Source organism: Fukomys damarensis, unplaced genomic scaffold (assembly GCF_012274545.1).
Source record: "Fukomys damarensis isolate Sample0158 unplaced genomic scaffold, DMR_v1.0_HiC HiC_scaffold_16, whole genome shotgun sequence".
Lineage (NCBI taxonomy): Eukaryota > Metazoa > Chordata > Mammalia > Rodentia > Bathyergidae > Fukomys > Fukomys damarensis.
In genome coordinates, this window is record NW_022900928.1 from 85,428,858 (window position 1) to 85,441,278 (window position 12,421).

The following is a 12,421-nucleotide window of genomic DNA, read 5'->3' on the forward strand; positions in this document are numbered from 1 at the left end:
AGGAAGGGCGCGCGGGCGGGGTCGCGAGGCGGCTGCAGCTCCGGCTGATCCGAGAGTCCAGCTTCGCGCGCAGAGAAAACTGGCTCGCGGCTGCAGGCTCGGGGCGGTCCGGAAATCCGAAGGTTGAAAGCGGGGGCGCAGGCGTCAGCGTCTAGTAGACCGAACGCGGCGCTGTCGTGATAGCGCTTTACTGCAGTGGGCACAGCGGCGCTTTGCGGCGGTCGGATGGCCGCCCGAAGGGGACGGCGTTTCACCGCGGGCGGTAACGGTCTCAATTTGACCTGGCTACCTGCGGAGGTCGGGAAGAGTTATTCTGAGGGCGCGAGGAAGAGACAGCGGTACGGGAAGGAAGGCATCCGAGCTGGCTGTGGTGAGGGTGCGGCCTGCTCGCGGCGGGTGGTTACGGGGGCCCCACGGGACGGGAAGCGAGCCAGTTCGAGTCCTTCCTGGTGGGACACTGAAATCTCAGGAGCCTCGGGAGGTTTTAAGGCCAAAAGTGATCCGGTGAGGTTTGTGCACCGAAGAATGCAGAGACAGAAGTGTCCAGGTGAGTGCCTGGAGGCCGGAACTGCTGGTCCAACCGCTTGGTGACGTTGCCCACTATGCCGGCCGCAGACCTGGGCGTGTGTAGAGGTGTGCACATGGAAGGGGGTAATCGGGATTCTTGGGAGGTTGATGGCTAAATGTTTACTGTACAGCTCTTCCAGCTGTTGGATGGTTTAAGTTTCTCATCATAAAACATGGAATATTGTAAATAATCACTTGAAAATAAAAAGCAAAAAGCAAATTTATAAAAACAACTTTTTTCTACTACCTCATGAAACCACTGCCCAATATAAATAGGCTCTATAGGCAACTTGGTAGAATAATTGGGTTTGCCTCAGCACATGAGCAATCACATTTAAATGACCTGAGCTCCTCATGGCCTTTCATAAATAGCTTATAGCCATGTTACACCTCAGGAAAGGCATCTGAGTTATTCACCATCCATCGCTGAATTTCTGTAAGCCAAGAGTCTAAACTTTGCTTAATCAACTATCGGAAAAGCTTTTAAGCAAAACCCCCTAGTATTTGAACATCTGGATAAGTTAACTCCAAATGAAAGTTTAACCACCTCCTTTTCCTTATCTCCAGACAAATTTCACTTCAGATTAACTTTCCAATTTGCCCTAAAACCCATGATGATGAAATGTTATCTGTGGTGTAAACAGCAGCATGAGCTTTGACTGGTACAGTATTTCTGCTGGAACAGACTAACCCTCAGACACCTGGCAGGACTTTGGACTCACCTTAGTAGGTTATTCTTAACTGAATGTGGGAATCTAAAAGAGGGACTTAGAAATGGGCAGGAAAAATCCTGATTCTCATGAGTCAGAAGCTTCTAAACCAGAGAGGCTCCCTTGCCCTCAACTCACATCTTTAGAGCACCTTGCCTGCCTAGACAGTGGTGAGTTGTGTAAATCTGTGAGTGTGTGTGTGTGTGTGTGTGTGTGTGTGTGTCCTAGTCCTACATTTGCCCACTAGGGAGAGTCTGGAGAGCCCAGGAACGCTGAGCACACCTAGCTCCCAAATCTTGACTTCTAATACTCTGCTCAAACCAGGCCCTGCAGACCTGGGAAAGATAACTGATTTCAAGGTCATGGGATGGAAAGTACAAGATACACCTAGAACATGTTTACCTTTTAAAAATGAGGCACTCAAGTAGTGATGAGTTATGTGAAAAGGACACAAAAGTGAGATTCAATAGGCTTCCACTGACTAGTTCAGAAATTTGAGCATCAAATAAGGGTAAGAATAGGTTAACACACACAATGAAACAAACCATGTGTCTACACAAATAGAAATAAATTGTGTATAAGCAAAGAAATTGAAGCAGTGAGTTCCTCCTTGTGAAGGGAAAAATTACTAATCACATAGTGGAAAGGAATAATTTCCTGTGAAAAACCTGTAAAAAAAACCACCTTAACTGATCAAAGTTAAATGTTTTTAGTAATGGGATGAATCAAAATTGCCTGCCACCCAGCTGAATGGAACAAAGAGAACAGCATCAATTCTCTAATCCTGGAGAAACAGGACAAACAGATGGAGGGATATTGCATATGTAACTGGCTTGACATCTTCAAAAGTGTCAAAGTAGTGAATGTCAAGGGAAGACTGAGGCCAAGTTCCACACCAAAGAAGGAAGAGTGGTGATAGGCAAGTTCAGGAGGGCTCTCAACAAGTTACGGAAGGGTAGAGAGATGATTTGGGAAATTGGGTAGAGTCTGAAGATTGGCTGGAAGAAATGTGACAGCTTATTTCCTGATTTTGACTATTATAAGTGGCAAGAAAAAAGATTTTGCAGGAAATTGTAGGAACCAGGTTTTCTGATCGAGGTGGTCTCCCTCTTTGACCTTTGCTCAGAATATAAAGACCAAGTTTTGTGGGCAAAGGGCTATAACAACCTCCTCCCTGTTTTTCTGTTCCTCTTCTGACCCAAGAGTGAATTTATCCCCACCCCAATAGTTGCCTAGTAATGAATAAGTTAGAGATATTATAGGCTTTGCTAAGTATAGAGAGATTGCCTAATTGTGTAATCACATGAAGTGTTCCTTAAAAATAGAAAGAGTACCCCCCACTGAGCTCCTCATGAGTATAATTCCCCTCATTCAGTGAGAATGAGGTATTTCCCCTAAGTGTCCCAATAATAACTCTTAGTAATGGAAAGTTAAAAATAGTATCAATCCTCAGCCCTATATAAGCATGACTTGAAAATGGGTCGGGGCCTTCAGTTAGAAGCCGCTGTGACAGTGCCACTGGAGGTCCAGGCTCAAGTTTGCCGGGCTGGAGCCTGCAATAAACTCCTCATGTAATTACATCGGACTTGACTCCTTGGTGGTCTTTGGGGATATCTCAATCTGGGTACAACAGAAATATACACCAAACTGCTTGGGATGGCAAGGGATGCTCTGATGGCTTCAAAAGTTTACTCAATGTTAAACTTTTCTAGATGTTTTTATTGCTTCACAATTTAAAAAACACTATAAAAGAATAAAAACCAAATAGAATGTTGCTTTTAAAATGTAATTGTTCAAATAAAACCCAAAGGAAGTGTTACACGATGAGACAGTTGAGTGAATGTGGAATTAAAGGCATAACAAGATTACCCAGGATATAGCACAAAGAGGAAACTATCCAAGGAAAGTGAGTGTGAAGTTTAGTAAGTAGGAAGCTAAGATGCGACTATGAAACACAAGCTGCAGATTGAATGTTTGTGTCCCCATAAAATTCCTGTGTTGAGCCTTAGTCCCAGTATTACAGTGTTTGGAGGTGGGGCCTTTGAAAGGAAGGGCCCTTGGGGATTGGGTCATTACTTTTAGAGGTTCTTGGAGAGCTCCTTGCCCCTTCTACTATAGGAGGACACAAGGAGAAGTCTCCACCTGTGAGCTAAAGGCCCTCTCCAGACAGCAAGCCTGCCGTCACCTCCAATTTCCAACCTCTGAAGCTATCAGAAATAAATTTCATTGACTATAAACCACATAGATTAGGGAATTTTGTCATAACAACCCAAATGAACTAAGACAACATGTCAAATTAGAGTTCCAGAAGGAAAGCATAGAGAGAATGGAGCTAAAAATGAAACGTGAAACCATTGAAACTATGGTTGCTGAGGGTTTTTAAAAACTGGTGACCTGCACCAAGTAACCACCGAACAGATGGGAGAATCGTGAGAAGGCCACATGCCATGGTGACTGATGGAAGAGCAGCCTCAAATTCCATCCACATACATCACCTATCTTCCCTTTGGAAAAAACTGAATCTTTGTGATGAGAGGAAAGCAACAAAAACAGGCCTTAGGACAGTGACCCCATGATTGAATCACCCTGCAAAAGCCCTATCTTTGAGACTTTGGGACCTTCCAGATCTAAAGCATAGTGGGTTGATCACAGAAAACAGGTTTGCAGATTGGGGAGGTTCTAGGGATAGAGGGAGAAAAGGGAATTAACCTGGATTACATAGAAAGACTGTCCAAAAAAATTTTTTTTAATTAAAAAAAAAGGCAAAGTAGCAGGAATACATGCTAGACTCAGCTCCTAAAGTCTCCTGAGCTTAAATGGGAGCACTGGGAAGTCCACACTTCTCTGCTTGCCTGAGAAAGAGGCCTGACCAGAAGCAGGGAGGGTTCCTGGTTCTGTTTCCTGTCACCAGGCTAACAAATTTCAAGTGAAAACAAGTTGAGTACAATTGTGATTGGTGCAAAAGGATTCTCTCAGGAATGGAGTGCCCAGGGAAAGAACAAACAGAAAAAAGTGGCAAAGCAGCCCTCATTCCTAGCTCAGGGTATCACACGTAGAGCCTGGAGCCTCTTGTGCACAGAGGATTACTTCAGCAACAACAAATACTCACCAAACCCAATTCCTGACTGAGATAACACAAATACCCATATTAGTAACATGGTAAAAAGCTGTGCTCACTCAATCATTAAAAGAACTTACCACAGTAGCTTAGTCCATTTTGTTCTGCTGTAACAAAATGCCTGATGTGAGTACTTTATAAAGCCAAGAGGTTGATTTGACTCATGATTCTGGTGGCTGGAGTGTTGAAACCACCTGGAGCCATATCCAGCAAGAGCCCCTGGCTGGGTCCCGACATGGTGAAGGGGGAAGGGCAACAGCTATGTGCAAAAGCATCCAAAGTGGTGTGGCTGCACTCTATAACCACCCATTCTCATCATAAGATCCAGGTGTCATAGGATGATGGTCTTTCCATTCTGGGGAGACATTACTAAGCCCATCATGAGGGGCAGGGCCCATGATCCAGTGACCTTGTACCTCAAAGTTTCTAGCACCCTATCCTCCCCACACTGGGCCCAGTCTTCCAGAAACAAGTGTTTAAGGGCAGAATTCACCCAAACTAAAATACAAAGAGGACAGCAGGAAGCCCAATAGAGCACCCATGAACTGAGGGGCAATGTCCAATGGTCTTTTGTGTGTATAATCAAGGGAGAAGAGACAGTACAGAAATGTCTGAAGAGCAAGAGAAATGTCAAAATTCATGACAGAAACAAAAAACATCCAGGGAGCTCAGGACATCTGGCAGGGTAAGCATACAAAGGGACCAAAGTTCCACATCCAAATGTGTCATGCTCACACTGCTCAGAAAGAGAACTAACCAAAGGATGGCAATGCTGAGAATGCAGTGGCCAGATGCCCTGAGAGCAAGAAGACAGTGAGTAATGTCTTTAATATCCCAAAGGGAAATGCTGTCGTCTCAGAAGCAGGTACCTCACAAAGATATAAAGGAGGCACCCAAAACTTCACTGCCAGCAACCTCTACAAGAAATTTAAAAAGTTCTTTGGGCACAAGGAATATGGCAACCATCAGAAACCTGTTTCCACACAAAGTAATGAATATGGTAGTGAATAAACATGGTTGAAATAGACTAACTGAAGGCAAAACATTCTTGTCTCATTTTTTAGATTACTCTAAATGGTAAATGGGCAAAAACAGTGAAAATGTATGTTTACATGAAAAAGTAAAATATGTAACTATCACAAGAGTGGAAGGGGAGAATTGGCAACATATTATTGTAAGATTCTTATGTAAAAAAGGTATGTTATTTCAAAATAGCTCCAATTAATTTAAAAATGTGACTCCAGGGATATCACCAAATGTTTTAAAGATGTGTAAATGATAAATACATAGATAAAAGGTCATCATAAAATCACCAACTTCACCCACGAAGTACTTCACCCAAGAAAATACAAAAGAAAAAATAAATGGAATAAACAAAACAGCTAAAAATGGCAATATTAATTCCATCACATAAATTCATATTCCACTGGTATGAATGATCATGCACAACAATTGTAAGATGAACATTGTCTGATTGCAGTAAAAGGCAAGAATGACTTGTAAGTACTGTTGTTTAAAAATGTGATATAGTTTAAATATACAAAGTGAAATCAAAGGAAAGTGTCATAGGCAAACACTATCCAAAAGAAGGCTGGGCATAGAAACAAGTGATAATATCAGGAATCAGCAGGGCTATTGCATAACAAAGGGGTCACCTTTATGTCCAAAAGGACATTAAACCATAAATATATGTACAACTAACAGAAATAAGTGAAACAGGCTGATAGAGCTTAAAAAACAAAATAGAAAAACCTGTGATTATAATTAGAACTTTTAATATTACCCCCTCAGTAATGGACAGAACAAAATTAAAACCTTTTGCTCTGGGAAAGCACTATCAAGAGAGAAAAGACAAGCCATATACCATATACAAATAGAATCTATTTGTAAATCATATCTAGTAAAGAACTTGTATCTAGTATATGTAAAGAACTCTTACAACTCAACAATAACAAAATAAGCAATTTAATGTTTAACTTTGCAAAATATAAGAAGTTTCACCAAAGAAGACTTAAAGATGTCAAGTAACAATATGAAAAGGATTCAACATTAATAGTTAAAATCGCAGGGAGATGTCTCCACACAACAGTTGAACAGTTAAAGTTCTAAAAACAGACAAAGAGGGCCAGGGATTTAGCTCAATGGTGCCAACTGCCTTGCAAGCACAAGGTCTGGGGTTTGATCCCAGGTACCAAAAAAAAAAAAAAAATGCTGACAAGAGTACAGAGTAGCAAACTCACACACATCCCTGGTGAGAGTGGAAAGTGTACCCACTACTTGGAGAAGTGTGGCAGTTTCTTATGATGTTAAAAGTATATTTACCATGCCATCTAGCCGTGCCACTCCTAGGTATTTACTCACATAACTTCAGTTTATAAACTTCAGTTTTACAAAAACCTGCATGTGAATGTTTATAGCAGCTTTACTTACTACAGCCAAAAATGGTAAATGTCCTTCAATAGGTAACTGGATAAATAAACTGGTATATTCATAAAGTGGAACACAACTCAAGCATTATAATGAATGAAATATTGATTCAAATTGATTCAAATATTGATTTTAAATGCATTTTGCTGCAGACTCAGAAGGCTACATATTGTGTGGTTTCATTTTAATTCTGGAAAGGGCAAAATTACAGAGAGATAAAACAGGTCATTGGTTGCCAGGCATTAAGGTGGTGAGAAGCTGATTATAAAAGGTCAGCACAAGGGAGTTTGGGGTGATGGCACTATTCTGTAAGGCACTATGGCAGCGATCCCTTATTCTTTTCATTTCTCAAAACCCAAATAACTACACCAGTGAGTGTGACCATATACAAATTTGAAAATATCAACCAAGGTGTTGGGGAAACCTGGTAGAATGCAGACTGTGATGCATGAATTGAACTATTATAAATATGAGTCAGGACCACACTAAGGACAAAAGAAGAAGGGGGCTGAGATATCAAACTTTGAAAACAATGTATGGAATTGGTACATTAAATCTAAAGACAAAAGGAACTGTACATAAGCACTGTACTTAGTGATTTTTCTCATGAGGGTAAAATTGACAATTCTGAAAGCACTTTATGTACACACTAAGTTTAGACAAATAAGTATAGTGTAAACCATAGGAGCTATAGATCCAAGTTGGCGACAATGATTTTAAATAATCATAGTATTTGAATGCACTTTGTGATATAAAATGTGAGTCTGAGACACAAGTGTGGACTCATGTTTACATTAGTATGTGTACAGGTTAGTACATATGGAAATAAATTTGGTTATTGATGACTACATGGGTGTTTTTGTTACTGTAGTGAAATACCTGAGGCAGATTATAAAGGAAAGTGGTTTCTTTTGGCTCACAGCCCTGAAGGTACAAGGTTCAAACAACATGGTGAAGGTTCTGGCAAGGGCTCTCTCAGACTATATCTCATCACAGTGGTATGCCTATCCCTGTGTGTCTGTCTGTCTCCCTCTCATTAAAAGCCATCAGAACTCAATGTTAATCTAATCTAATTACTTCTCAAAGTAATTAATTATGACTAAACACCATAGTCAGATTAAGTTTCTACCTTCAATATCATTAACATAAGACTTTGGGGGCTAAAATCCTGTGTGAGTTCAGGGGAACAAGCCGGATCCCACCTATAGTGATGGGTCAGTACACTTCTTCATTGCTGTAGCTCCTATGAGGGCTCAGGAGCAGCGACAGCCAAGAGCAATGAGCAGATCTTGGTTTCTAAACAACGGGAATTAGGCTTTTGGGGAAAATGCCTGGTTCTGATTCCAGAGCTGGGACAGGGAAAATAAAAGATGAGCCTGCACCTTGTTATGGCAAGGTCCTGAAAATGGTAGGAACATGTCCAAAAGACACAGAAAGCAAACTCAACGTCTCCCATGATCAAAACAGTACCAATTTGAATAATAAAATAACACCAGTAGTGGACTATAACCCAAAGAAAAAATAAGTATCTATGATTTTATTCTCATATAAGTTAAATAATCAAACAAATCATAAATGGACAAAAGAACTCCTCATAAAAGGAGTCCATTGACAAATATAGAATGAGGAGAGTGAAAGTCACAGCACACCATAGTTGTAAGATCTGCAGATAAATGCTGAAACGTGAAGGAAATTTTAAAGACAAAGGATGCTTTCAAAGCCTCAAAGTACCAAAATATTTAATACTGAAAATATTTAATTAATTCCTGTGGAGATTATTACATGAGCCCACAAATTCATTGATAATCCTCCCTCCAGAAGAGCTTAATTCTCTTCCCCTTGAGTATGGGCTAGGCTTGATATCATTTCTCATACATAGAACATAAAAAAGGAAAAATTAAGAGCTTTAGAATAGAAAAACCTGACAGGCTGGACCTTAACCAAGTAATCAAGGTTAAGCCATATTGAAATCACATGTCCCACAACATGATGTAGTGAGTAGGCAGATTACCTCTTTAAATTCTTCCCCCAAATTCATACTTTCACCCAAATCACAAGAAAATGTGAGATGAACTCAAATTAAGAAGCATTCTGGCCAAGACTCTTCAAAATTGTCAAGGTTATAAAAGACAAAGAAAGGTGAACTAAAGGTCACAGACTAGAAAAAATAAAGTAGATATAACAAAATATAACATCCTGAATTGGATGTTGGAACAGAAAAAAAAAGTGAAAAAATGAGTACTCACAGTTAAATCTACAATTTAGTTGAAAGTATTTATTTTTGGTTTGGATCTAAAGTGTTTCCCAAGGCCCATGTATGAAAGACTTTGTGCCATCCAATAGCACATCTGGAGGGATGGAGACTCAAGGAGGTGGGGCCCCAGTGGAGGAAGCAGGTCATTGGGGGTGTGCCAGTTGATGGGACTTGGGGACCCTAGCCCCTTCTGTCCCTTTGATTTGCTGTTACCCTGAGGGGAGCAGTTTGTTGCCTCAAAGGCAGGGAAACAATGGAGATAGCAACCATGGACTGAAACTGTGAACCCACATAAACCTTTTCTCTTATAAGTTGTTTTTCTTAGGTGTTTGGTTGTAGTGAGAAAGCTAACACAGTATTATATCAGTTTGTAATATTTTCGTAGTTTTAAATTTTATGACACATTTAGATAAGACATGCAAATCAGAGAGATCCAGTTGAAGGCAGAAATTAGTCTGTGCATTCACTTTGCCACCCTTCCCTAGGCCTGTAATCATTGCTGAGTGAAAAGGTAAAATAGAAGCACAGTAGATGATGCAGAAGACAAGAACCTACAGGCACAGCGATAGGAATGTTTCCCATGAACACAAAGAGATAAAGGAGCTTTTCAAAATCAGTGGAGTATTAGTGACCTGTAAGACAACAGCAAGAAATCTTCGGATATCCAGAAAAGATTACAGAGGGAAAAAAAATCTAAACAGAATGGTCAGTTTTTTTTTTTTCAAATTTGATGAAAACTTCATATATAATCTGAAAATATCAAGAAACTTCAAACACAGAGGAATGACAGGAGAGTAACTCATAATTAAATTGCAATACATGAAGGATAATAAAGTCTTAAAAGTAGTCCAAGAAAAAAAGACTTAAAGATGACAGTAAAGTATCAGGGAGAATAAGTCATGCCATGATACTGTACTGGTCATTCCCACCAGATATATGGGGAAATAATAATCCACAGGCTCTTCCAGAAATACAAAAGGGAAGAAAATCCTTCCCAAATTACCTAGTAATATCAGAATTACCCTAATGTCTAAATCAGAAAAAAAAACATTATATAAGATAAAATTATATACCAATATCCTTCACTAATCCAGATGCCAAAATCTTTGGTAAAATACTAGCAATTCATATACTATAATATACAGAGCCATTACATATAATATCTAAGTGATTTTATCCCAGGAGCGCATGGTTGGCTTAACATTCAAATTTTAATTGATCTAATTCATCATAATAACAGGATAAAAGAAAAAAGTCATGGACATCTCATTTGGATACAGAAAACTATCAAGAAAATAAACCTTCAGAAAGTCAGGGATGGAAGGAAAGCCACAGCAGTCAGGACAGTGTGGTAGAGCCAGGTACATTTAAATTAGGACCGAAAAAGGAGTTTCCAGGATAAAACAGACACATACACGATCAACTCTCAACAAAGTCAGAAATGTAATTCAATGGAGATGGGAAAATAATATCTATAAATGGTCTGGAGCAACTATATATCTATATTAAAAAATGAATCTTTATCCTTATCTATATACACATGAATCAATGTATGTTATATGCATTATACTGTATACCTACATGTGAAAACTAACAATGTAAAACCTTAGAAAAAAACTGTAACCATTAATCATGACATATTGATTTCATTAGATAAATGCCTATCAGATTAGTGAAGCACACTTCTGGGTATGTCTGGGTAGGTTGTGGAGGTCTGGCCTTGGGTACTATATATGATTTCTTACCCTTTTTCTTTGTCACTGTTCCCCTGCTCTGCCTCTTGGCTGCCATGAGCTGAGCAGCTGTGCTCCACCATGCCCTTTCACCATGAGGTTTCTGCCCTGGAGCAAGTTGACCATGTACTGAATCTTCTAAAGCCATGAGCTAAATTAAACCTTCAAGTTGCAGGTGTTTGGTATTATGTCTCAGCAGGGGGAAAGCTAATGCTAAAACACAGGAGGAAAATCTTTGTAATAGTTGGATTGGCAATAGAAAATATGGAAATAAATGGAACAGAAATGGAAATGAATGGAATAGAAAATAAACTATGTAATAAAATTGAATAGTTGGGTTCCTAAAAATTAAAAAAAGTCTCTGAGATGGCCACAATTAAAATAAAAAGAAAGCAAGTCACACAAAAGGAGAAAATAATCACAATACACATATCTAAGGGCATGCATTCAGAACATGTACATGGGTACTCAAATAAGACAAGAAATGAAGCTAATTTATAAGAAAACAACCCAATTTTTTAAATGGGCAAAAGATTTGAAAAACCATTCTTAGAAAAGAGGATATGTCTACAGTCAACGAGCACATGAAAAAGCACCATTGATCATTGTGAAGCAAATTAAAAAACATTTAGATTCTGTGATCACTAATTGTGATATGTCGACTTGCTTGGGTAAGAACTCCCTAGCAGTTTAGTAAGTTTTGGGTGTGTCCATGAATGAGTGACTTATAGGTCCCTGGAACTGAGGGGGGAAGATTCATCCTAGATGTGGGTATCACCAACCAATAGCCTTATAGCTTGGATAGAATAAAAAGGGAAAGAAGACTGGGATGTAGTGGTACCAACCCTGCCTGGCAAGCTCAAGTTCCTGAGTTCAATCCCTGGTACAAAAAAAATTTTTTAAAAAAAAAAAAAAAAAAAAAAAAAAAAAAAAAAGAAAGAAATATTTTCCTTTTCTTCAGGGAAGCTCAGGCTTTCACCATAGCCTTTGGGCATTCGTCTCTAGTTCTTTCAGGCTTCTAACACAGAGCCTTCTGCCTTGTTATGGTTTAGATCAAGAATGTCCCTCAAAGCCTCATGCATTCAGAAGTGGGACTTCTGTAAGGAGGTTAGTTCATGGGGTGCTGTACTCACAGGTGGATTCATCCACTGGTGAGTTAGTTCCATGGCTCAGTGTGCTGTTAGGAGGTGGGGCCTGGTCAGAAGAAGCAGGTTACTTGAGCATCACCTGGAAGGGTCTGTCTTCCTTCCTAGCTCCTCCTCCTCTCTCTCTGCTTCCTGGCTACCATGAGGTAAACACTTTTCCTGCACCAGGCCCTTCTACCATGCCATTTCTACCCTGGAACCAGCCAACTATGGACTGTAACCTGAGCCACAATAAACATCTTCTCTAAATTGTGGGTGTCAAGTATTGAATCTCAGTGATAAGAAAGTGGCTAAGACAGCCTTCCAGCATGGAATCTGGCTTTCTAACAGACTTGCACCTGTGACCCTGCAGCGAGCTCCAGGCTTCCCGCCTTTGACTACTACTGGGTTCTCCTGATCTCCAGCACACAGACACCTATGTTGGATTCCTCTGTCTCTGGTCCTGACTAATACAAGTTCATATATAT

General features: G+C 39.9%; 1 protein-coding gene across 1 annotated transcript in view; it reads right to left on the reverse strand.

Moving 5' to 3' along the window:
• The window catches only part of Rbm33 (RNA binding motif protein 33), a 99,365-nt gene extending 98,722 nt beyond the window's left edge, over positions 1-643 (reverse strand). The window contains exons 1-2 of the mRNA XM_033763958.1: positions 520-643; positions 37-289 (exon numbers count right to left, since the gene is read on the reverse strand). Of these exons, the coding sequence (XP_033619849.1) occupies positions 37-289; positions 520-643 (377 nt within the window). The remainder of the gene's footprint in view (positions 1-36; positions 290-519) is intronic.
• Positions 644-12,421: the final 11,778 nt, after the last annotated feature.